The 26,827-nt window shown below is 36.3% G+C and overlaps 2 protein-coding genes across 7 annotated transcripts; one reads left to right on the top strand and one right to left on the bottom strand.

Moving 5' to 3' along the window:
- On the top strand, positions 1-22,776 carry LOC120624909 (SWI/SNF-related matrix-associated actin-dependent regulator of chromatin subfamily E member 1-like). Of its 6 annotated transcripts, XM_039891702.1 has the most exons (16): positions 1-149; positions 1,105-1,175; positions 2,534-2,578; positions 4,205-4,449; positions 5,489-5,692; positions 10,532-10,619; positions 12,435-12,539; positions 13,245-13,378; positions 16,455-16,595; positions 17,318-17,437; positions 17,993-18,164; positions 19,622-19,744; positions 20,068-20,142; positions 20,786-20,809; positions 20,975-21,064; positions 21,558-22,776. In XM_039891702.1, exons 2-16 carry the CDS (start codon positions 1,109-1,111, stop codon positions 21,590-21,592), a joined length of 1,668 nt encoding a protein of 555 aa, XP_039747636.1. In that variant the 5' UTR covers positions 1-149; positions 1,105-1,108; the 3' UTR covers positions 21,593-22,776. The 6 variants fall into 6 exon arrangements, with proteins under 6 accessions (XP_039747636.1, XP_039747639.1, XP_039747637.1 ...); XM_039891705.1 differs by lacking the exon at positions 20,975-21,064 and having other exon boundaries at positions 4,322-4,449; positions 20,786-20,899; XM_039891703.1 differs by lacking the exon at positions 20,975-21,064 and having other exon boundaries at positions 10,532-10,613; positions 20,786-20,899.
- On the bottom strand, positions 22,777-26,671 carry LOC120624911 (RNA-binding protein 41-like). Its single transcript, XM_039891707.1, has 6 exons — positions 26,549-26,671; positions 26,196-26,471; positions 25,087-25,445; positions 24,337-24,557; positions 23,506-23,653; positions 22,777-23,023 (listed from the first exon to the last, which is right to left on the bottom strand). Exons 1-6 carry the CDS (start codon positions 26,551-26,553, stop codon positions 22,905-22,907), a joined length of 1,128 nt encoding a protein of 375 aa, XP_039747641.1. The 5' UTR covers positions 26,554-26,671; the 3' UTR covers positions 22,777-22,904.
- Positions 26,672-26,827: the final 156 nt, after the last annotated feature.

The raw sequence follows: 26,827 nt of genomic DNA, 5'->3' as shown, positions 1-26,827 counted from the left end.
GGCTGATTATTTAGCGTCCTACGTCTACAAGTGACGCTATTATAAAGAATTTTAGAATTTTAGAATGAAGTTGCCGTTATTTTGGAGTATATAATTATAAAAAGAATACAAAGTTTTGGCTAAACATTACAGCTTTTTAATACTATCAGGTATAGTTGACTGGTTGTGGTTATAATTGACCAAATACAACCTAGATGTACTACTCGTAATTTATAACTTCCATCAATAAACATTGTTATTTTTAAAAGAAACGAATAGATCAATAACGAATTACATTTAATTGTAAAATTTTATGGAACAATTATTCGGAATATGTTGGTTTTTAAAACAAATTGTGAAAAATAATAAGTTAATGATAACAAATGTGGAACTAGGGACAACAGAGAAAAACTATTGCCTTATATCATGATAGCATTTTCATATCCAGAAAGGCTTTTTTAAATGTTTATTGAATTTCTGTGTTCTAGTTGCTATCCATCTAGGAGATGGATAGTTAGTGTTTGAAATAGTTAAGGTTAAAGTGAAACTGCTCAACCCTTCCGAATAACCTAAGCAATATTAAATCCTAATAGTGGGCTTATAATAATTTAATTCTAGAGAAATATTATTTTATAACGTTATCAACTGGTTTTGCAGGGTAATTATAGTGTTAAGAATTCAGTAGTGAGCGGCAAGGAGTGTGTTGATATGTATCACTTAAACAATAACTATAGAATTCAAACAAGTATAGAGAATAGAACACAAACTAAGATGAGTGTGTATTCAAATATCACAACTCGTCCCATTGTTGTCTTCCCACACGTGTGGTACGAGGCAACTGAGGGAAAATAACAGAATGGGCCACAGCATTGTCTGTGCCACTACTACCATCTTCTGCACTCAACATCTGCCCAGTGCAGTGATTACGGGCAAACCCTGCTGTTGTGGCGAATTTTTAGTACACCGATGGACTATTATATTCTATTGATTTTATAGGATCATAGTATTTATATCTGCATAGTACATATTGACAATTGAACAGTACTGTAAATGCTTGTGAAAATGCAGAAAAACCTTGTAATGTTATATCAAGGAACTATACTATCTATACTCTTTTGATTTCAGCAAGATGGCTACACCAAACAGCTACAAACAAAACACATCTATGTCAATGCCGAGCCCCCAGACCAATCCGCGTTTGTATACTTCCATATTCCTCTCAATATATCCAATATTTAGTTAAACCAACCATATAAAATTGTATTTGATTTTATAAATCCTTGACTCATAATATGGCACTAGGAATGCCTGTTAATTAATTTATGAATTATCAGGGTGTCCACTTAGAAATAAATCGACAGAAAAACCTTCATATTTTTAATGACGGTATTCCAGGTTTAGATGTAACAACGCTAGCTTAAACATTCTAGAGTTTGCAGTCAAAACTTATATCTCCTTGATGTATAATAATAAAATATGTGTTCTTTTAAATGTCTTAAATTTTAAAATAGATTGCGTGCTGTTTTGTAAAAACGCTACAGGTTAACTCTATAAAAAATCTTGAAATATTGGTCTATACATGAGCTTGTATATTTAATCTGTATCTATGAAGAAGACAATACCTTTACACATCAGCAGTAAAAAAGAATAGCCTTTTCAATCATCAATCATGCAGAAGAAATTCTGCATGATTGACTATATAACTATAACTTCTTGCAAGATGTACTAAATGTTCAATTGCCATTTAGCTTGGAGATATCAACTGACAGATAGACTACAATTGTTATAACACTAGTTTGGCTTGTTACCTTCTCAATTTAAATACAATAAATGACAACATTCAATTATTTCATAAATTTTATCATAGAGTGGACCCCCTGGTTGTGAGTTTAGAATGTTGTTAGATATTAACATACTACTTAACATATAAAGTACTAGACCTGATTGTTGCGAGCTTAGCTGGTTCAAGTACTAAGTTAATGCTGGTATCTAACCGCTCTGTCGTATGCAATGATCTTATAGGTATTTCCAATCGTCAACACAAAATATAAAGTTATATCAAATGGTTTGAAGTTAACGAAACAAACTGATTTAATATTCTTAATGCATTCTTAGTATTTAATGCACTTCATTATTTATTCTGTTTGAATAAAAATATAGTTTTTTAATTTATAATTCAGCAACTTGGGACGTTAAATTTATTGCCGTATGATCAGTAACTATTAATATAAGTTGTAATCTTTTACCCACTTGTATGTATTTAATTTATTAATATGCTAAAATTATAGTTTTGAGTGATACTAAAAATTAATTATGGAATTATGTACTTATATGATGGGAAATATCTATAAAATCAAGATGTACAGACAAGCATGAAGCGCATAATCTCTGCTTTTAATTACTCTGTACCGTACAGTTTTGCATCTACAACAGTACTTTATTAATTAATCTCTTATAATTTTTTTTTTATTTTTCTCATTTTTTTCTTTATGCATTAGACTTACATTGTTTCTATTAAGTTGGATTTGTTTCATGTTTTGTTATTTTGAAACAGACTACATGATTGCGGGCCCCCCAATGAGTTTCGGTATGATGAAAGGTAAACACCAATGTGATTTATTTTTACTACATTTTTATTTATTTTTTCAAAATTTCACACATTTCGATTTAGGTTTTGGGGTTTAAAGGTCTCTGCCCGTTATGTAGAACTGTGCTACGCTTTTATTTAAACTGTCACAAGGGTCCATTGTCAACATCTACTTAGTAGGACTGATTTGCATAGTTTTCTGTAAGATTACTTATTTAGGAATGTCGCATTACTATACCTAATGCAGTAACTTTATATATACTTAAATCAGCTTATACTTTATTCCTAGCATGTGACAGTACATTTACAATCATAGCTCAGTTTTATATAGCGTGTGGGAAAGCTTAAAAAAAAACACATTAATGAATCCATCTCGCAATCACATCTGTTTGTTTTCTATTAGAGGCCTACTAAACTGCTAGTGCTACCCAAACTAATTTGAGCATCTGCCACAGTGCATACACGCAATTTTTAATTTACAAGTCTTATTCATATCTATAATTATTTGAAAGGAATATTATTTGTGAGCCACAATTTTCTTCTATAAAAGAACAAGACAAAACAAAAGGTTTTTTAATATAAACCTAGGTCCTGAAACCATAGAGCACATTTGGTTAGATCGCTACATATATAAACAGTATTAGAACAATAAATTAAATGTAATAAAGCAAAATTAATTATTTTTGTTTGGACTCTATAGAGATTCATTACTCCTCAAATCTAAATATACAAATCATGCCCTATTTCATTTTAAATTGAAATATGCTTTCCTATTAAATACCTAGTCTTTCATCATTTCACTTTTTAACACAATCCATTGTGCACTTATTTGAATATAATGCAATATTTGATTAATCATGTTTAATGTAATCATTGTCATTGTAAATATCATTTGATCTTAAAATTGTTAATATGTACTTTCATTTTATATCAATTTTGTGCACTTGCATAAAAAATACGACTTTGTGAACTGACAAATTGTTGATTATTAAGTTTAACTAAATATGTTTGAATGATTGCTTATTTGATTTAACTTACTTGTTTTTTTGTTATTAGTCCTTTTGAACTCGTGAAAGGTATTCATACATAATTAATTTAAAAATAATATTTCATTATTTCTATAAAAATTGAATTTATGACATTTAGGCAATAGTTAATTGATGTGTTAACTGAACAAATTTGAATAATTTCTTAGTGAATTACCATAATTGAATAACTTTGAATTTTATTTAATTTAATTGAATATTTGTTGACTTACTAAATGTGTTAATTTGAATAGTTAATTGAATGAAGAATTAAGTAAATATAGTTGACAAGCATTGGAATAACACATTGAAATAGTTGTTAAAATGACGAATTAACTAAACAATTTATCCATGTTAGATAAATTAACTGAATATATTTAAATAATTGTTTAATAAATTAATTTAACACATTTGAATAATTTTTTGATTGAATACCTTTGAACAGTACATTAACGTTTTAACTTATGATACGTAGTTGAATGTCGTAACAATTGTATGTATGCGCTCGGCCTTAGTGCATTGTTTACTTTATTTTGCCCCCTTCCGCCCCCCGCCCCTCCCTTACGCTTTTTGTTTTTTCTTTCATTGTATTGCCGCGCTGCTTGGCTTGAAGGCGGTATGAATGCACCGCCCCACCATAACCAATACCAGTACCACCCGCAATACCAGGGCGGGCCGGGCATGGGCCCGCCGGGTGGGTACGCGTGGCAACAACACCGTTTCGGTGCAGAAAGCGCGCGACGCACGGCGGGCGCGGCCACGCAAGCCAGCAAGGATGACAAGACGAGCCCCTTCGTCTCCAGCATACACTCGCACCCTGGCTTCCAACCGCAGAAGATCGGCAAGGGCGCTGGCGGGGTGAGTTTATCATGCCAATAACATATTCCAAATGTCACTAGTGTTTTTAAAAACAGAGTTTAGGTGTGGGTTGCGACGGAAGCGAATAAAAACGACAAGACTAGCCATTTCGTCTTCTACAATCGCAACCTGGCTTCCGACTTCAAAAGATTGTCAACTTGTCTTGTGGGGTGAGTTCATCATGCCAACACCATGTTCAAAGCGTCACAGTTTTTGGCAACGTAGGCATTAAAGTGGGGGTGGACGCAGCTATTAAATACCACAAGACGAGTCTCTAGTGCCCATTCCCAACCTGGGTTCCAACTGCAGAAGATTAGCAACGGGACTGGCGGGATGAGTTTATCATGCCAATACCATGTTCAACATTTTTGGCAACATTGGCATTTAGGTAGAGCGGCGACGCAAGTTGATAAATACCTCAAAACGCGCTCCTTCAACCAGCATACATTCGCACCTTGGATTCCAACCGCAGTAGATAGGCACGGTTAACTCATCCACGAAGGTTTTCGACAGCATTGACAACGTTGGCGGGAGAAGTAATACAAGCAAGTAAAAATGAAAATTTTATTAGCCTACACTCTGTCCGACCACAGATCGGAGAGGGGGTCGCTGGCTTAATACTAATGCTTTCAAAATTACTAATGCTAAAGATCACGGATTTTAGACAAAGCAAGAGTTTAGGTATATAACAACAAGGGAACTTTTAACACAACGACACGAGCTAGGACGACAAAACACGGGCTGGCAGAGTGAGTTTATCATGCCAATACCATGTTTCGAACGTCACAGAATTTTTCTATAACCACTAATTTACTAGGCGGGATCGGTGAACCGAACTAGGTTTGATTTCGTATTTTATACTATAGACTACTACTACTACTACTGGCAAACAACTCAGTACTAGATGAAATTGCTCGTTGGCATAAAGAATTACAAAAACTTTTCGCCTTAAACGATTGTAGCCATAAAAAACTAGCGTTGTCCAAAGCGGCCTGGAATAGTCGCATAGGTGTAATTTTGTTTTCTTTTATAAATGAAGGGTGCCGGCCTCCCTAAACCACCGAAGCCGCCAGAAAAGCCCCTGATGCCGTACATGAGGTATTCACGCCGAGTATGGGACAGCGTGAAGGCAGCCAACCCAGATCTCAAACTCTGGGAGATCGGTCGCATCATTGGAGGAATGTGGAGGGACCTGCCGCAAACAGAAAAATACGCGTTCGTCGATGAATACGAAGCTGAGAAGGTGAATAAGTTTTTTTTTTTTTTTTAAGCTAACCGTCGATCTGCTCCCGTATTTAGTATCTTTTCAAGAAAGTTGCCAACCTATTCGATCATAATAAATGCATTATTTGACAGCGCTGGTTGTACACGTCGAAAGTTAAATTTATTCGCTGAACATGAGCTTTCATAGGTTCTTATTATAATATTCTACTATAACGCATGCGAAATTAAGAGTGCTCAACAAGAACAACTATTAAACCTGCGTGCAAAATCTTGCTGAGCAAGTATTGAAAAGTAATTAATTATACATACGGGTAATGTCAATGTTATCATAATATTGTCAAATAATAATATTATATTTAATTCGATGTCTGATATTTGGATATTGTATAGAAAGATTTTGTAAACAGCCAATGCGCCAGATTTTTCTTAAACAAACGCGTAGGTTGATTTTTTAGACCTGCATCTAATTGATTGTAGATTTTAACGCACATAGCAAAGGGGTATTTTGCGGTTGTCATCGGGTTAGCAACTGGCAGAACAGCTACTGAATATGGGGATGGTGACATAACCTTGTAGCTTTACTTATAAGATTACGGATGTGTATCTATGGTGTCTGGTATATAAACATCGACGGTGGTGTTTAAAAAATTACAAAATTAAATTCGACCGATATTGTGCTATAAAGATCATTAGAGTTGAAAACATTTAGAAGTACATTATCGGTATCACAATTTTAAACTTTTTTTTGCATATCGGCACAAGTAGATTGGTAAAATTTGCATTCCACAAATCCAAAAATCTGTTGTGCAAAACAAAAAGATCAATATGGCTTTGGTAGCTGTCAAAAGTTCACCTAGAAATCTATAATACATTTCTTAGGTGTGTTTAGTATTAAAACACTTTAAAATTAAACTTACGAGATACCAAACGCCACAGATATAAAAATCACCTTACACCATAGACAAATATCTATGACCTTGCATAAAAGTGACAAACTAGCCTATTTTAATTACGATAAAAAGATTAGCTTACAGATAAGTCATTTTGGTAGAAGTCTCACAAGTTGGACAGGCTACATTAAACGAGTCTCTGAATAAAAGCGACACAAAACCGTAGCGAGTGGGAATCCCTACAAAAGACCATCTTCAGATGTCCAGCATCGGACGTCCTACGGCTGAGATTATAATGTACCTCGACATAATTATAAAAAACTAAATATATAAACGCTAAAACTAGCGTTTTTCTACATACCAATAGTGATTTTATCCTGTATTAATTATAATTTAAATTTCTCTGGAGCACCGTTATGGACAAAGCTCTGTATGTATAATATCTCCTAAGAGACCAGACCTGTCGAGAGAATCCGTCTGCCCAACCGAATCAAGCGACATAATCAAAATATCCAAATAATTTTCAAAAGAGCAAAACTTTCTAATACCTAAATATATAAAACATGAAGAAACTTCGAATGTATTTCTTTATTATGAATATCATAATTTCTTTGTAGTCTTTTAAAATAATGGATAAAGTACATCGTCCACGAAGAAATACGTTTCGTCTCACTTTTTGAATAAAATGTAAAGCGCCGGCCAACTCAATGTATTTTGTTAATTTTAGTCCTACACATTTTTCAAACTGAGCTTAATAAGTGTAATAGTCCTACCGCTTCGGTGTCATAATGTTTAGACGGAATCACCATCCGTACCCTATTAACGCCACTGCGGGGCACAGGCCTTCGTCTCTCACAGGAGAAACGGTTTTAGACCATAGACCCACCACGCTGCTTCAATGCGGGTTGGTGGGCTTTAACGACTAACATCACAATTAAGTTAGAACAACCGAGACCGACGGCTCAAAGTGCTGTGCACAGCTGAGCAGCAAGGGGGTTGATACCGCTAATTTTCTAACTCCAGGCTGGTACTGAAAATTCTTGGCCTGACCCGGGCTTCTAATCCAAGACCTTGAAGTTGTTTAGGCAGACAAGTTCTAACTAAATACAGATATTTTTTTTTGGCTGGCTCTTTATGATTTGGGGCAAAATTTATTCCCAATGAATCTAAAATGCTTTGTCAGCTAAATATTTTGAAATATTGAAGTTGGAAAATGGAATCGTATGTGTAATCAAAGTACAGAGACTTAGAAGCATTATGAAGTTTAATTCGGTCGGGCGGGCATATTGTAATCAATATAATTTTGGATGTAGGCGCAGTACACTGAAATGTTGAAAACATACCAATCGTCGCCCGCGTATTTGCAATGGCTCGCGCACAAAAGCAGAGGTACCGTTCACCCTGTGACCGAACTGGGATTTAAACCTGAATAAAACCACCGCACTCACGTCACTGGCTTGTTTATGTGGGAATAGGTGTCGGTACATTGTTTCATGCATATCGGCGAGAAAAGCATTTAACCTTTTTTTACTACGAACACTATATTCCCTTAAACACGTATGTTTGCCGAAAACTTTTCCCATTTAATTCGAAATCAAGTACTCAGATTTCGGAAAATGCTCTGAGATGTATTTGTAGAGAATTATATTGAAGGCCTGTTTTATCACCGTCCGACAACTTTCGGATGGCCTAAACGTTAGTTTTGTCACTTACTTCCTTAGAAACCCATTACGGGGCACTGATCTTTTTTTGATGACGGTGGACAAATCTCCTGGTGAGATACCCAGCTTCCCTTCCCTCTAAAACCCCCTCGGTGGCCACCCTCGGCACATATTGGAAAGCTCTGGGATTTCCCAGGAACGCACCGGTGCCTCCCTCCCGGGAAATGACAAAGTGCGGATTGGTAAACTTCGCACGCCTTTGAGAACGTTATGGACAACTCTCAAGCATGCAGGGTTTCCTCGCGATATTTTCCTTCGCCGTTAAAGCATGTGATAATTTTAATTGCTTAAAATAAAAATGCACATTACTCCGGTCCGGGGATCCAACTCGTTTCCACCAAAAGGCAAACCGAAGCCTTACCGATTAGGCTATCATCGCAGTGTCGTTACTATATGTTAAGTGTCAAAGACAGAATTTGTGAATAAACTATCCGATACTTGTCACAAGGTGAAGAAATATGGCCATAAATTTTTTTAAATTGGAAACAGACATTTTCAATTTATTAAGAAACAATGTTTGGTTTAATAAAAAAAAACTAGCAGACACCAGTGGCGTGCATAGAGGGTGAGGGTATGCAGATGATTTAAAATTAAGAAAATCACCAGTACGAGTTATAAATACCTAAGGATAGGTTTTTTATAACTCTTACAGGAGATTTTCTTTTTTTTGGTTTATGGTACGCCACTGGCAATGACAGACACTGCAGACCGACCCTTATTAATAAATGCAATGAATAGAAACCATCGAAATTATTATAATGAGCAAATAACGATGGGTTTAATATTAGTCTAGAAAGCCTACCTACCTATTTCCTCAATGATCAGATCCTTCTTACTAACTTCTCAATATTATCTCGCCGATATAATGTTAAAACAATACCAGTTATAATTCTGAGTAAATCACGCTCTTTTTTGTCAATTTACATCCAATTGTCTTTGAACCTCTCAGAGACTTATTCATATACTGAGAGCCCTGATCGTTTTGAAACTCGTCAGGCATTCATATCAAAGTGGGCGTATTTACTAGGAATTGTATGTACCAAAAGTTAAAGCAGTTGGTAATTAACGTATCATTAATTCATTCAATGTATGTAACCCACGTAGTAAAGCTAGGATTTAACTGTCCTGCCACTGTAAAAAAAACTTTGCACAGTATACAAATTCGAAATGGTTTTCATGAAACATACACTTTTGCATACATCACTATGAGTTTTTTTTTAAGTCCAAAAATTACAGTACTGGTTTCTCGGGGTTTTGTGATCGCTCAAGTAATGCCTCTGCAAATTGTATACAACGTGTAAATAAAAACCGAAATGATACTTCAAAGGCTTTAGAGGTACATTATGTAATATCTCTGAGACTTATCCGCGAAACCGTAAACCTAATAGTTTTTGACTAAACCACAGTCATAGTTCTACTGAAAAATTTCAAAATTAAAATCATGTGACTCCTGTCACTTTATTAAGTACTATGCGCGTGTTGATCTTTTATCTTCAATAGGGTTGCCATGTAAACATGATAGTTGTAAAACTTTAGAATGTTTTAAATTGGTTTGTATGGAAAAAGCTTATTTTATATTTAATATTTTTACAGTATAAAATATACATATGCATCCTTCAATATTAATTCGTAATTTCGTTACACGTTGTGTAGTAAAAAAAATCATGGCATTTATTATTTAAAAATTCAAGCAATCATAAATCGTCACGAGAAACCAAACTCAGCCATATCGTGCGCCCACAATGTATTGTGACCATAGAAATCTTAATAACAAGTCTCTAAAAATTCCCACTAGCACTTTGAGTATACTATGAAAATAAGCTTAATTCGCTATACTCCGCGAAAAACAGTAGAATCTGTATGATGTCATTTATAAATTCTTCAATCTTTGTACTCCACACCAAAGAGATCTTCAGCAATGTACTCGTTGTACAGCGGCGGTAATATATAAAATAATTATTATAATGTAATTGTTAAGATTCTCTTAACAATTACTAGAAATAATTGTTAAGAGAATCTTAACAATTATTTCTAGTTCAAATATTTTTTTAGTATTAAATAACAATTGGTGTGCTCTGAGTCACGTTCGCGGCGACATAATATTGACACGTACGCAAAAGTTCTAGTGTCTTTGTTATTAAGATTTCTACGACTGTGACTAACAAAACACGCACATATAAACTCTGCTAATTTTCTCCCCCACATGCACCATCATTCCATATATTTATACGCACGGGTACCTACTAGTCGGAGTACGAAAAGAGCCTGAAGACGTACCACAACTCGCCTGCGTACCTCGCGTACATCGCCGCGAAGAACAAGGCCGTTGGTAAGGGTATGGAGCTATTTGCATGGATTTAAACAGAATGACAGTAATCAGTAAGATCACACTATACTTACTCATTATATACTTACTTATAATAGTTAGTATTTGGTACGGACTTTCAGTATAGATTCTTAATTTCATCGGCAGCCTTAGTACGAGAGGAGTCGTTGTCGCATATTAAACTCTGGATCGTCAAAGTAAAATGGACCTAATGTAAAAAATTAAATTATTTAGTAAATAATAAATAAAATTTTAAATAATTATTTAGTCAATTAAATTGGACAGTGTTTGATTACCTTATATTAATTGTACAGAAAAATAACCTAAAATAAAATATGTAAAACTAAATAAAATCTACGTCTTCGAAACCAAAGCAGCGAGGCACTTTTCCAAAGATGCTGACAGTCAATTAAATTATGTAGTAAATTTTTGGCTCCCAAATCCTGTACTACCGATTTTTGTTTTACAAACGTTCCGTCAAAAGCCCGTACAAAAGAATTGTAGGCAAATTTGAGTTTTAATCATAATAACACATAAGATCCATTTTACTCCGATGTTTAAGTATTTGCATACTCGAAAACGACTCCTACGTTGCGAGCGAGCTGTATGTTTTTTCACTACGTAAAGGTTGTTTGGTTTATACACGTATTATGAAGTCCGCTTTAATTTCATCGTTACGTTATACGGTTAGTGCCGTGTGCTTCGAAATATATTTTTTTTTTACTTTCATGTCTTTGGGAATCGTTTTTTAATGAATATATTGATTCCGCCGTGATTGACAGTATAGTGTACAAGAAACTGTTGAGAATAATGTGATCTTGCTCTTACATTTAATGAAGTTTCAGCATTTTTAGTAATAAATATCCATTATTTATTAAGGTCTTAAAGATGTCACCTTAGGCTAGTATCTCACTAGGACACCATGACAGCGTCACCGATCGGGCCACCTTAGTCTCTTGTCTTGAGCTACCAAACAATGAACACCAAAGTTTCGCAGACAGAAGTTTCGTAGAATGCAGTGTTAACCACTGCATTTGTTATACGTCCAAGGAGTACACGGGAGGAGCGCCAGTTGCGCAGGTTGCGCAACTAGTAACTAGGTCAAGTGAGTGAGACACCAATCAGCTCTATGCATATTGTTGGTTGCGTCACCAGCGGGGAATCCCGGCCTCCACCCCAAAATGATTGCCCAACCTTGCGGTCATCCCGTCCGCTATCAAGGGTGAGATACCCTCCATAGAGCTGGATATATATTTCTGGTAGCACAACTGGTTACGCATCCACTGGTGTACTAGTGATTCAATGCCCTTAGTCGAAAATATTTGAAATAAGGTTATATAATAACAGATTTTCTACTTTTACGGGTGAATTAATCGTGGCCCAAGCGTTTAAGGCACTCCGTCTGCTATGAAGCAGACGTAAGAAAGTTTCTTATCAGCCAATTCAACAAAGATTCTCCTTCTAGTGTCATCTGTCTATAGAAGATTGGCAAGTTACAATAAGGGCTTTCTGAGCTTTTTTATTTGATGCCCTAGACAGTGACTTTAGTAGAAGTAGGTTTGTAAGCCCAGAAATAAACCTTCGGCCAGGTTTCCCTTTGGCCTTTACCTTGACCCGAATAACGGTTATTTATTAAGGACAAAATTTATTGACACATAATTCGAGGAATTGAATTGTCCCAGTTAGATTCAAGTATTCCATAAACATATTTTGTTTTGGTTCAGAACTTGTTTTATTACGAAATCAGTTCTGATGTTGCTTCTGCATAGCAAAACATAGTTGAAGAAGTTGTTATTAATAGAACAATCAACTTTATGTGAACAGTTGGTAACTTAGAAGAAGAAAGCTCAACCAAGAAAGGAGCGTCTCAGAAGGAATCACAGCAGCAAGACAGGAGAATTGACATACAACCTGCGGAGGATGAAGAAGGTACGTTACGATAAATTGAATACAATTATAGTACATTATGCATCAAGTACGGTTACGTTGCATTTTACAGTCGAGGTGGTGTTAGGCGATAAGGAAGTCGAGAGTGTAATAAGTTATGTACCATACGCGTTTCATACGATGATTTTCATCACACATGCAAAGAAAAAACAGGCTAAAGTTTAAAATACGATCTCAGAAAATAAGTGACCATTTTTGCTGTTTTTCCACGTTGTTAAAGTTGGCAGATCTCTAGATTTCAGTGGCAAATCACTTTTAATTCACATACGATAGATGCCTCGATTTCCGGCGGAGTGAAATCTACTATTGCTCTGCTTTCCAAATTATACTGGATATTAAAACTTATTAATAATCAACAACAAACTGAAAAGATTAACAAAATATTATGTTAAGGGCCGTACAAATATTACGCAAGCAGATTTATTACTTTACAAGGCCCTCCCGGCTACATTTTGTACTTTTATATTTGTCTGAGATTATTTAAATTAAATCCTGCAAACAATTTTTTCGTACAACTTGACTTGTCTATTTGAAATCTCATCGCAAAAAATAACCGCTGACGTAATTACCATCTAGGTGTGTGTGTGTGTGTGTCTCCCCCCCACATATAATCAAAACAAAGGACTCCCTTCTTAATCAAAAAATCTCGTTTTATTAAATATTTCTCCATGTTTGTGTAACTTCCAGACCAAGACGAGGGTCTATCGGTGAAGCACGTGGCATACGCGCGTTATCTCCGCAATCACCGCCTCATCAACGAGATATTCTCCGACACGGTGGTGCCAGACGTCCGCTCAGTGGTCACCACTGCGCGCATGCAGGTGAGTTCCGGCCCTATACAGTTACCACCCTACTGATACAGACGTGCCACAGAACCGTTTTAAGTAGCAGTAGAACTTTTTGCGACAGCTCATCCGGAGGAGTAATATCGCCATGCTTATTTCTGCCGCTAAGCAGCATTGTTGCAATGCTGTGTTCCGGTCTAGAGATCTTGGCTGCCGGTGTTATTACAGGCATATTAGGCTTAACACCTACGTATTGGATAGAAGCAGGCGTTACTTCGCGGAAATCCATGATATATTACCAAGCGTTTAAACGAATAAATAAACTTATCAACTTCACCTCTATTGAACATATTCAGAGGCACTAATGCGGTGGGAGGGGCTTAGATAGATAAGGTGGGGGGTTAGAGAGGTATAAAAAGGCGACACATTTGGCGAATTTTTCCCCTGACGATAAAATAACAACCGACAACGTGTCCCAACAACACACACACACGCAACATACACAGCGTCTTCGCCGGCGAAGACGAGGGCCCCGATTTCTGACGTCATCCGGACGTGGATCCTTACCACGGTCACGGGGGCGTTCGGACTAAACAATGATTAGTCCAAAAGTCCACCAACAGTCAGATTAACGTCGAACCGAGCCGAGGTCCGAGTCCTCGCAGGAGGCACCCTCGGGTCGACGTCTCCCATACTCCCCCCGATGTCGTCGAGCCCTGGGGCTCTTCTCATGGCGAGCTTTCGCGCTCGCCCCACTCCCCCGGTGACGCCGTAGCAACCCCTTAGGTGGTTATCGGCAAGTGACCTTCCGAAAAAGCAAAAAAAAAAAAAAAAAAAGCAAAAAAGCGAATTTTTCACTTAACAATTATTCATTGTAAAGTCAACATCTCCTGAGGATGCACCGGTTTCGGAGCGAAACGTGCGTAGAGGGTATATTGCCGAAGATCTGTTTGGTGTGGAGTATAAGGATTGAAGAAATTATAAATTACACCACACAGATTCTCCTGCTTTTCGTGGAGTATAGAAAATTAAGCTTAATTGTGATAATTTAACACCTACGCCTCAAATTGACTCAGAATTAGACGCAGGGCGGAATGCGGGCTCCTCGAAAATAAATATAAATATGCTACGACACACTTCGACATCTAGAACCAAAGTAAGCGCAGATTGTTTTATGAGTACTAAGAAGATGCTATGTGCACTTGTCATTGACAGTCCATGTGTCCATGTGTTTGTGCATGTGCTATGTTTAAAAAACGTGTAATATAGTGCTCTTAAATAAATGAATAAGATGACTGAGGATTTTTTTTTAATGAATAATATACCTAAATACTAATAATATACATATAAACACCAAGACTAAGTGTCTTGGTGTTCATAATTCATTTAATGCATAAACAGTACATATAATGGTCTTATGAGCTAAAAGTTTGGGGCTTACAGTTTGCCATTTCAGGCGTGCAATATTATTTAAGCAGTGAACTTATAAATAGTTACATATTAAAAAATTAAAAATTAAATAGAATTAAAGCATAGGTCATATTTTAACTTAAGCAAAAATTATATCATGATCACACAATTCCAGCAACATTTTTCCAGCTGTGGGAATCGAACCGCATCGCAAGTAGAAGCGCTGCCCACTGCGCCAATCGGCCGTCCTTGCATCTGAAGTGTTTTCGACCTCCCATCAACAATTATTACTTTATAAAAAAAGCTATTTAGCGTTCCGGTACGATCACGCGTGTAACCGGTTAGAGTTATAGATTTAAGAAGAAAAGGAAACACTTTATTGCACGTATAACATACAGGAAAAGAAACAGTAAGGAGTATACAGTACACAATGTAGACATGCAAACGCGGCCTTATTGCTGCAAGCAATCTGTTACAGGCAACCTTTGTAGACAGGGCTTACAGCAAGAGAACGGGATAGTGTCAAGAGTGTTGTAATATATACAGAAATACCAAAATGTATGGATACAAATACATACATAATTGAAATAAATATACGTAATATAAATATAAAATATACATAATATTTTATATTTATATTGTTATTAACATACATAAAATATATAAGTTAAATTTAATACATAATTTACAAACAATAATAAAGCAACAACTTCAAATGCCATCACTCCAAGAGTTAAATACAGTACGGGAATTACTTCTACGGAATTCAGCAGGCAGATTGTTCCAGAGCATAATTGCCTTAAAGGGGAAAGAATTATCGTTGAATTAAAATAACTACCATACATACCATGGTACCAGGTTAGCCCGCTACCATCTTAGACTATATCATAGCTTCAGGTAGAAAAAGAAAAAAACAATAACAGCCTTTTAATGTTGTGTACTAACCCCAAGGCGAATCAAAACTCTCCATGTTCTTTTTAGTTGTTTGAACTATTAATTTTTATTATTATTTTTTACGTACAATTTTTTATTAATTATTCTTCTTCTTGCGGTGCCTCTCTGACTAGCGAAGGTTGGCAGTCAGATTCTAGTCTATCTTTTTTCGCGAGGCGAAATAATTCTGCTGCACTCGCGATTCCTGTTTAGGAATCCAGTTCATTTTTAAATAATTTGTACTTGTATCCAATATTATTGTCTTCAGTGCGCTCCATTTCTCTTCTACCAAACCAACTTTTCCAGATTTTATATCGACTGGCCCACTTGTTTTTATCATTCGCCACAATAGTTTTAATGTTAAGGTCTGAATGTTTTCTTACATCTACTCTAGGTTTTTGTGAAGCCTTTTTTACTTTCTCAAGTGAGCACGATAGTGTGGCAATGACTTGATTATGGTCAGACCTAATGTCAGCCATAGGGTAAGTTTTAGTACTTTTAATACAGTTATACGAAAGCGATTATTGATCATTATATAGTCGATCTGATTCCTTACAATGTGTTTGAAGTATGTAAGATATAGATATAAGTCATAAGATGTTATTTCCACAGTCCCCTTACCCCCCCTATTAAATATGATATTATTATTAAACGATTTAATTTTTTTTACATATTTTTTTTAATTCAAAGGTTTATAGAAAGGGCTATTGCACCAAAATACTTTAAAAAAAAAATAATACTTTGAATAAAATTATTTTTACTTTAACAGATTTTGAAGAAACAAGTTCAGTCACTGACGATGCATCAGAAGAAACTAGAAGACGAATTGCAGCAGATCGAAGAGAAGTTCGAAGCAAAGAAGCGCAAGTTCGTCGAGAGCAGCGAATCCTTCCAAGAGGAATTGAAGAAGGTAAGATACGTAGTAGAAGCAGACCGCCGATTGGCGTAGTGGGCAGTGGACCTGCTTTCTGAGTCCAAGGCTGTAGGTATGATTCCCACAACTGTAAAATGTTTGTGTGATGCACATGAATGTTTTTCAGCGTCTAGGTGCTTATCTGTGGATTTATAAGTATTAATGTAGCTTTAGATTTAAGAGAAGTTATCACCATCCCCTTACAATTATGTAAACAAATATGTATGACCGCTTCATAAGTGCCAGTGATAGGCCTACATGAATAAAGAAATTTTTATTTATTTGTTATTTATATGGATACTATAGCGGTGATTGCTATAGGTGGCGAGTTCGAATCCCAGTACGCACCTCCAACTTTTCTAAGTTATGTGCGTTTTAAGTCATTCAAATATCACTCGATTCGACGGTGAAGGAAAACATCGTGTGGAAACCTGCATGCCTGAGAGTTCTACGTAATGTTCTCAAAGGTGTGTGGAGTCCACCAATCCGCACTGGCCCACCGTGTTGGACTACGGCCTTAACCATTTCTCACTGTGGGAGGAAACCCGTGCTCTTTAGTGGGATCAGTATTGGGTTGATATGATGATGATAATGACGCTACAACCGACGCTCAACTTAAACCCGACACGGTCTAACGTGAGTAATCCTTAAGTCGGTAGGGTTGCAACTAATCAGTATTTGTGTGAATAAATAAGTAACTCTTTTTTTTTTTCTTTTAGCACTGCAAGCCAGCTGTAGACGACGATACGTTCAGTCGCATGGTGGAGCGAGCATTGGAACAACTGCGACGAGGTGTCAACCCTGGCTCCGTACCGCATCAGCAGACTAGACCACACGAGGTTAGATCACAGATTACTCAGAACAGCACCTAATTCTCTTTTGAGTAATTGTGTAAAAAAAAAGTTAAAAAAATCTTGTGGGACCCCCCGTTAGTAACGTTAGTAATGCCTTTTCTTCAATGTCCATAAAATTTGAAGTAAAATTATTTATATGTAAAATATATAATATTAATATAAATAGGACTAAGTTCAAGGCGAGATATTTTAGTAAAAAAAAAAAAGGACAAATATATTTTATGAATACAAATTTTAAGAAAAAAAAATTTAAAATATTATGATAGTAAATACAAAAATATTACCTAAAACTATATACATAACAGCACCACACTTACAACTATATGTCTACTACTCTGTTGTAACTCTATTGTAATAAAGTTGATAATATAATAAACCGTATAGAAAGCATATAACACTTTTTCTTAAGGTGACTTAAGGTGATTTCTACCAGTTAACTCCCTGCCCCAGACAGAGTCAAGGAACCGAGTCTTTCATAAACATTTTGCTATAAACAAATCTTTATTTAGGAAAAAACTAATGAATCGCACTTTATTTTAGCCAATGGAGCAAGATCAAAACGCGATCAAGTCCGAGTCGGGACCCAACGCGCCGACCCAAGTGGATAAAGTGTCCACCACAGAAGTAAAACCCGATAGCAACGTTACCACAGAGCTGAACAAACCTGAGCACAAAGAACCTCCTCCGGAGAGCACTGCACAGGACAATGAAGGTAACGTCTTCGGGCACATAATCGTGCATTTGGATACTGCATATTGTATATTAATATACGCACTTTACACACCAAAATGTTTGGAAAGGCTGTATTATGAAAAGTATCTCTAAATGTGAAGCAAAAATGAAGATAAATAACGGTTACGTTATTTATGCCCGTTTTCACTAACGAGGAACAAGGCAATGCCTAAATAAGTAACGATTCCTTATTTAGGCATTGCCTTGCTAGGCATAGATCAACCGTCCACTAATAGTTATCACCTAACTGTTAGTGAAACATTCTTTTTGCTATAAACATCGTCTAAATCATGAGACATTATATTTACGCGATGCCTAGAGTTAGTGAAAACGGGCATTAGTAGCATATATCTCAGTTTTCCTGTAAAAGCCACGTAAATCCTGAGAACCCTAAGTATTTAATTTACATTATATTTACACACGCATGTAGTTTATTGTTTTAATATTGTCTTTTTTGTTGTTGTACGTGACCCCATTTAACCTTTAATATTGACATAGCTACTGTTGGTTGTCACTGCGTATTTTACGTGTCCAATTAGTAGACATTTTTTCCCAAATTATATCTGGAAACCTGCAACTGTTGCATTATTTCAGTCATATCTTGGAGGACTAACATGCGCACCACGCGAAAAAAACCGGCTAGAAAATAAAAATAATACGAAAAGTTCAAGGATACTTCAAGTTGTGGAAACTTCATTGGTTTATATATAAAAATACGGCATTAATTTTATGTGTAACAGTACTGTTTGTTTCCCTTGAAAAGCTAAAAAATAAATAAATATTTCTTATAATGCCTGGTCTGTAGAGAACGATAGTGTCATCCAACTAATATTATAAATGTGAAAGTGTGGATGTTTATTACTCAATCAAGCAAAAACGGCTGAACGGATTTGTATGAAATTTGGCATGCATGCAGCCTTTGACATGGAAAGGAACAGAGGCTACCTTTTATCCCGATACCTCAAGCAGTGCCTGAGAGAAAATTTAAAATAGTTTATGAGATAAGCTGCGGGCAGGTTGCTTTGAGATTTGGTATGTATGTCACGCCAGAGACGTGCATAGAGGGTATGCACAGGGTAAGTAAAAACGTAAGGGTAGGCTTAAGTATTTATAACTCGTACTGAGATTTTTATAATTTTCTATAATCTGCATACCCTTAGTTTAGTTATTGCATAATGACAAGACAAGTTAATAATGATTGTTTTATCACAAAATTAATATTCATTTATATTGTTACATACGATATACAAAAATTTAATTATATAGCGTGGCGATGCCACGGCCGGGTTGGGCCTGTGTCGCCACGCCAAAAATCAGGGTTACCCTCCGCCCATGGATGTTTCACATAAAAATTGTTATTTAGACCCAATTAAGAAGTCTACGCAGACGAAGTCGCGGGCCGAAGCTAGTTGAATTCATAAAGGTTATGCGATACAGGTCCAGTCGACCGCAAAGAAGAGAAGCCGCTAGAAATGAAAGTGGAAAACAAGGACGCCCAGTTGCCACCGACCGCTGGACCCCCGCAGCCGCAACCGCAGATAACGTCACCGCCGCATCCACGTAAATATAATTTTCTGTTCTTATGCTCTTAGGCTACACCACTGCGTCCAATTTTAGTCCTTATTGCGGGTTCACACGGTTCAATTTTAGCTGAGCAACTGCTAAATCGAATGAGACTCGAACCATCCAAAGAAAAACCATTCAGTTAACGACTTCATCACACAAACATTTTCTATTATTCGATCGATCGCTGTCCAATTGAGCCCACAGCCCTGAGGTTCAGAAAGCAGTATCCTGCCTACCGCGCTAATCTAACATTATAACATATCTAAGAAAAATTTAGCTACGAAATGGCGACTAATTTACAATATTAACTGTTGCAGCAATGATGATGCCTCCGAACCCTAACGCGCCAAATCACCCCGCGCCGCCGCACGGGGGCCCGCCGCCGCCTCCAGGTAACCGTAGAATCTATATCACCCACTTCAAAGCTGAAAAACACTTTTTTTTATTCCACTACAAGTCTAACAGTTCATTAAACAAAACGCATTAGTCAGCCATAAAATAAAGTCGCTACATCGAGCCGCCCGCCGGCTATATGGATAATATCAGTTCTTAAATTTTTATAAACTTTGGGGACTATTGCAGTCACGTGACCCCAAACCGAGCGTTTTGGCGCCATTTTTATTTATTGAATTTCATTTAAAATAATGAAAATCCGAAATCAGCTTGTTGTTAGCTTTAAAATAGCATTATCATTTATTAAAAGCGAGAAGCGTTTGATTCAATTTCGTGTTTTATTTTTAATTACATACTTGTATTGTTATGATTTAGACACCGATCAATTGAAAGTTTTAAAAATCGAAAAAAGTACAAACTGAAGAAGCGAACATTTAGCACTATGTAAGCTGAACTAATAATTGACAGCAGTGTTCTCCATTGTAGATGCATTACATTGGTAAGACTGGAAACATATTAATAAGACCACGTTGTGTGCGCTAACGACCAGAAATACAATGTAGATTAACGTAAATGATGGACATCTGCAAATTGTGGACTCCTAACCTATATCGGACTAATAAATCGTATGTTTTATTACAGGAGGATACGGTGCTGCACCGTATGGTCGATACTACCCCGGTTACGCGGGGGGATTCCCCGCCTACCCGCACTACTACCCGCCCGAACACTACCCCCCGCATCACGAGTTCAAGCGTGAGTATTAAATTACTTTTATTCCACATTTAAAATATCTACACATTATATTTCAAATATACGCTGCACCGTATGGTCGATACTACCCCGGTTACGCGGGGGGATTCCCCGCCTACCCGCACTACTACCCGCCCGAACACTACCCCCCGCATCACGAGTTCAAGCGTGAGTATTAAATTACTTTTATTCCACATTTAAAATATCTACACATTATATTTCAAATATACAAGCAAAAAAATCTAAACTTGGGTAAACTTAAGAAGTTGGCAAAAAAAAAACATCATCACATCAACTCATCACCAATCCACTACAGACCGCGGGTCTCCTACAGTGAGACGTGGTTAAGGCCGTAGTCCACCACGCTGGCCGAGTGCGGATTGGTGGACTCCACACACCTTTGAGAACATTATGTAGAACTCTCAGGCGTGCAGGTTTCTTCACGATGTTTTCCTTCACAGTTGATATTTTAGTAACTTAAAACGCACATAACTCAGAAGTCAGAGGTGCCAGCTGGGATACGAACTTAGCGCCCCGAAAGTGCGGTCGAGGTCTTACCCAATGCGCTATCACCGCTTAAAAAACACAATAACAATGTAATTGTCACAATTCGCAGTGTTCGGTAGACGTGTTTTTAATAACGTGCTTGTTTTATTTATAGCCGAGGAGCCACCAGCTAAAAAGGAGTCCGAATGATTGTCACCGAAGCGCGTCGTGAAGCGACGCAGGAAATCTGCGACCAAAGACGCGCAGTAAAGTGACGTAACGTGATACGTGAATGTCGACCGTCTTATTAATAAACAAACCTATTCGCTTGCCTTAACTGCACGAAGATCGGAAACTGAATTTTCATTTGATACCCAAATATCACGTGTTTGAAGCGCCTTAATTTAGGTTTTCCTAAATAAAAGTAGCCCATGCAAAATATTTCATACCACTGCTGCATGAAATGCATTCTTTACATACAGACACTGTTACAATTTTATATTAGTATTTATATTAATGATTATTGAGGTAAGATTACTGGGAAAAAGATTTTTGTATTACACTTAAGCGTCGTTTTCAACGTCAACGTAAATATTATCAAGTTCAAATAAAGTGCGAAATATGTTTATCAATAAGACGGTATTTAATTTTGAATGAAGTAAGGACATTAAATTAGTGTTATTGTAAAGGGGAAAATAAAAGGAATTAATGGAATTATCGTGGATGCATTAATTAGATTGGTAAGGTTGGAAACATTGATAAGACCACGTGGCGTGCGGTAACGACCAGATATATTATGTAGATAAGCATCGCGTGTAAACGGGTCGAGCGTAAATGATGGTTTCATCTGCGAATTGTGGACTCCTAACCTATATCGGTTTTTTTTGTAAAATGAATATCTGTACAGATAACTAATAGCAACGCGTGTCTATTTACAAAATGCACTTAAAAGACTGCAATTGTTTGTTATACGTAGATTAAAAAACTTCAACTCACTTACTGTCTAGACTCCTTATCTGAAAACCAAAAAGCCTTCTCAATCTGTAGATATGTTATCCAGTTTTTACGAATCATCCGGTGTATTACGTTATCTTAATTAGTTATATCGCAACACTTTATGCAACTGTTTTAATACAAAACATTTTTCACAAATTAAAAATAAAAACTTGTTTTTATCTCTTGTTTGATTGAGGGATCAGAAAAGGGTTTTGTATTGAAACAGTTTTGCTATAGAGTTCTTGTGAAGATCCCGTTTTTGTAATATGGTGTATTAATATTTTTACATGGGTAAATAATTCGACTTATAACTTTTGATATGTGAAATTCGGTAAAACTGAAAATGTATCAAAATAACATAATTATTATACACATTAAATAAAGGATAAACAACATCATTTTCGTTAATTATGCTTTATTTACAAGAAATGTAGATTATAAGTATAATATATTAGTTTACTTAATAAATAATAAAATGTATTTACTTAATACACTGAGACATTAGACAAGTATAAAAAATATGTGTTTATCTGTTCTCTTCCATCTGTATACGATTACTGTTCCTCCCGAACTGGGCAATGATTGGTTGTCCTCCCAATATAGTACCATTTATCTCTACCAATGCTTGAATGGCTAGGTCTTCACCTGGAAAAAAAATTACAGATCATCTTCAGCCTATTGATGTACCTGAATGGAGTTAAAGGATTAATTTAGTCAGAAAAACAAAATTATGAGAGTTCATTGCAAGCAAGCAAATCTTGTAGTAATGCTACTGTTGGAACTTCATCCATCGGAACCTATGTCAACCCATTATCAGCCCTATTTATCCATCATTCTTAAGGGCATGGGTCTCCTCCCATATTGAGAAGAGTTTAAGGCTGTAAGTCCAACACGCTGGCCCAGTGTGGATTGGTGGACTCCACACACCTTTGAGTAGCCTTATACAAAACTCTCAGGCATGCAGGTTTTCTCACGATGTCTTCCTTCACCGTTAGAGCTAAAAAAGTTGAGGTGTGTGCTGGGATTCGAGGTCGGCCCCCCGAAAGTTACCACTAGGCTTATTACAATCAACTAGCATCGCAACTTGCCAATTAATCAACAGTTAACATAATAGAAATAGAATTTACTTTGAAATGTTACAAAGGCCTGTCCTCTCATCCGACCCGACATCAGTCGCAACTCGACCGGGCCTCCATTCTCCAGGTGGAACTGGTTGAACAGCAGTGACAGCTGCTCCTGAGGTACTCTCGTGGATATATTTTTGAGGAATAGCACCTGCACCAAAATAAAAACATGAAATTCCATCCACTCTTCTATCTATACTCATAATAAAACTGAACAGGTATTGGACCTGTTCAGTTTTATTATTATATCATCATTTTTCTGTCTTTCTGTCCGTCTGTATCTTCGCCGCGCATTATGCCGAAACTACTGAGTATATTTCACTGAAACTTATAAATAAATATAAATATACGACACACATCGCCATCTAGCCCCAAAGTAATCGTAGCTTGTGTTATGGGGACTGAAGAATATACACTGATAAACATTCATGATCATCACACAATTATTTTCCAGCTGTGGGAATCGAACCCATGGCCGTGGACTCGGAAAGCAGGGTAGCTGCCCGATACGCCAGTCAGCCGTCAATTACTTAGATGATTGGAGTATATACTACGATAAACCGAAGTTCTAACCACTGGGATATCGCCGCCCTGGCATTGTCTTAATTGCGCCAAATATAATAAGTTGTTACTAATTATTTTTGTTTGGTGGGAGGCTTCGGCCGTGGCTAGGTACCAACCTACCGACAAAGACCTGCCGCTAACCGATTTAGCGTACTGGTAAGACGTTGCGTAGAAAAGAACAAGGTTCAATATAATGGCCGTACCCTAACAGGTAATTTTGTGATCTGGGATCTCGGAAGTGGAAGAAAAAAATAATTTTGAAATACATACTTTTGAGGGTAATCCGGGTTCATAATCTTTAAACCTGTCAATCTTCTTGATGTCATCCAAGCACATCTTTGTGCCTTCTAAAAGCTGTTCCTCAGCAGCATTAACTGGTACTACAATATCTACGGCCCTGAACTCCTCGTCTGCATTTTCCCGATGCTGTACTGGTTCCAGGCGTACTATTTTATCCTCTTTTATGGTATACATTGTCCGTTTTTTAGGTCCTAGAAAGTATAACATAATTATTTGATGTTATGAAAACTTGTTGAAACAATTATTTGAACACTTTTATCTACTAACTGCTGCCTGCTGGCTTAGGCCGGCGTTTATTACGTTTTTTTTAAAGACAAGTCTGTTGTGAACCGTTGGTTTTTCTGGGATAAAATGTATATATAAATGTCTCTCCATACTTTCTATTAACTCTGTGCCAAAAATCAAGTTGATTGGTTGCTTAGTTAGGGCAAAGCTCAAACAAACAAACAAATAAACACACTTTTACATTTATAATATTAATTATCTAGCAGCTCTGAAACTCTCCATTAACATAAGCAAACTTTCATGCTATTTGTCATACAATTTTGAACACAAGAACAACAAAGTTTGTTTATTTTGTATGGCTGGCTGCTGTAAAGTTTTTGATGCTGCGCTGCCTGCACTTTTATTATTATAGTCAGTTTAATAAAAACATCCTAGAAAGTTAGCAAATTTTGGATAAAAGGACCAAGCATGCTTTAAAATATAATAAATCATTACCTATGATACGGTTATCTGAATTTGATGGTGGTTGTTTCACAGGGATTTCCTTAACATCCCATAAGCTTCCAGGTTTTACTTGAGATGGCCCTGCTATAGGGTCAATACCGGGATCTTTTTGTTGGGATATAACTTTCTCCTTCTTGCGTTCTAAATGTCTCAGTAATTTACGCCTTTTGGTTATTGGTATGATATTTTCATTCTTTAGATGGCCAAAGAGATCTTCTTCGATTTCTTTAAGCTCATTCATGGGATGCCCTTCGGCATAGAATTTTGCTGCTTGTTTGTGTACCATACTGATTGTATCCTTTGCTACTGCAGAAGATGTGCTAGGAGCATCACAGGACAATTGTTGGGGGCTAAAATGTTAGTATTAAATGCATTTAACAAATCTATGGCCTTCAGGATTCTAGAAAAAATTGAGGCAATAACCTAATTACCATAAACATGTAGTAAAATAAACTAAATTGTGAATGAACGATTTGCTTTCTGCCAGAATTATATCATTGCACATATAACACACAGGCAAAGAAACAGTTAGGAGTATACAGTAAAAAATTTAGACATGCAAAGGCGGCCTTATTGCTGCAAGCAATCTTTTACAGGCAACCCTTGTAGAAAGGACTTACAGCAAGAGAAAGGGATGGTGCCAAGTGTTGTAATAAATACTAAAATTCATAGATACAAATACATAGATAATTCAAATAAATATATGTAATATTTAAATACAAAATATATATAACATATATAAGAAGATTTTAATACATCATTTAAAAACAATAATAAAGCGATAACTTCAAATACCATCACTCAAAGAGAGGTTGTTCAGATGACTCTTAAAAATAGGAAGGGAATTACTTCCACAGAATTAAAGCAATTAGGTTTAGTTTAGAGCAGCGTTGACACACAAATCACTGAAAATTTGGCAGTAAGTCACACATATTATGATGAAATTCCAGGTTTCATTTCCCTGCAACGTATAGCTAGCTCAGGATGAGCTGCTCGAGTGAGGGCTTCAATAAGTTTAAAAGCAACTTACAATCACATCAAATCAACAATTTAGATTTTATGCTTTTTCATAAAACACACATCAAAAAGTAAAGACAAACCTCTCAGCTTCATTTTGTGAATCTTTAATTTTATTATACAAAGTCTTCAGTTTTGCCTTCAAGATACTTGATTCGATCTTCTGACGCTGATCTAAGAAGCCTGCCTCGTTCTCTTGATACAATTTTATTTCTTCATTGGATAGACCAATCTTTTTCAGGTATTCTAAATGCTGTATTTCAGTTTCAACTTTCCTAAATTCCTTAACTGAGGACAAGCCATACTTAGTAAAAGGTAACACTTCACTGGTCTTCTGAAACTCCTTTGGCATTTCCGAACTAAAAACACAAAGCGTATGGGAAAACACTTCGTCAAAACAAAAAATTGTTGTATTGTTGTATCGCTAACGGCTTACCACATTTTTAATGTTTTTCCCAGTCTACTGAAACAACTGACATATTAAAGAAATAATCTTATTAGAAAGAGGTTTGTTGTTACAAAAATTTGTACACAAATATATTTGCAAATGGCTTTGTAACTTTTTTTTGTGTTATTAACCACAGACTAAAATTATTAGTAACCATAGGGCACAGACACTAAAGGTAAAAAAATATCTAATGGACATAAATATTACATAGAAAACTTTATGAATATTTTTTTTAGCCATTTGCACAAACACAGATCAACGACCGTA

This window comes from Pararge aegeria, chromosome 7 (genome assembly GCF_905163445.1).
Source record: "Pararge aegeria chromosome 7, ilParAegt1.1, whole genome shotgun sequence".
NCBI classification, from domain to species: Eukaryota; Metazoa; Arthropoda; class Insecta; order Lepidoptera; family Nymphalidae; genus Pararge; species Pararge aegeria.
The sequence above is the reverse complement of the archived record's forward strand: the minus strand, read 5'-3'. Positions and strand labels throughout refer to the sequence as shown.

Bases quoted from the DNA above. Each gene is read 5' to 3' on its own strand.
- LOC120624909 (XM_039891702.1), top strand. From the start codon at position 1,109: ATGGCTACACCAAACAGCTACAAACAAAACACATCTATGTCAATGCCG. The intron at 12,540-13,244 runs GTACGTTACGAT...TGTAACTTCCAG, and splicing joins ACCTGCGGAGGATGAAGAAG to ACCAAGACGAGGGTCTATCG. The intron at 13,379-16,454 runs GTGAGTTCCGGC...TTACTTTAACAG, and splicing joins TCACCACTGCGCGCATGCAG to ATTTTGAAGAAACAAGTTCA.
- LOC120624911 (XM_039891707.1), bottom strand. The intron at 24,558-25,086 runs GTAATGATTTAT...TATACTTTCTAG, and splicing joins TTCAGATAACCGTATCATAG to GACCTAAAAAACGGACAATG. The intron at 23,654-24,336 runs GTATGTATTTCA...ATTTTGGTGCAG, and splicing joins AACCCGGATTACCCTCAAAA to GTGCTATTCCTCAAAAATAT.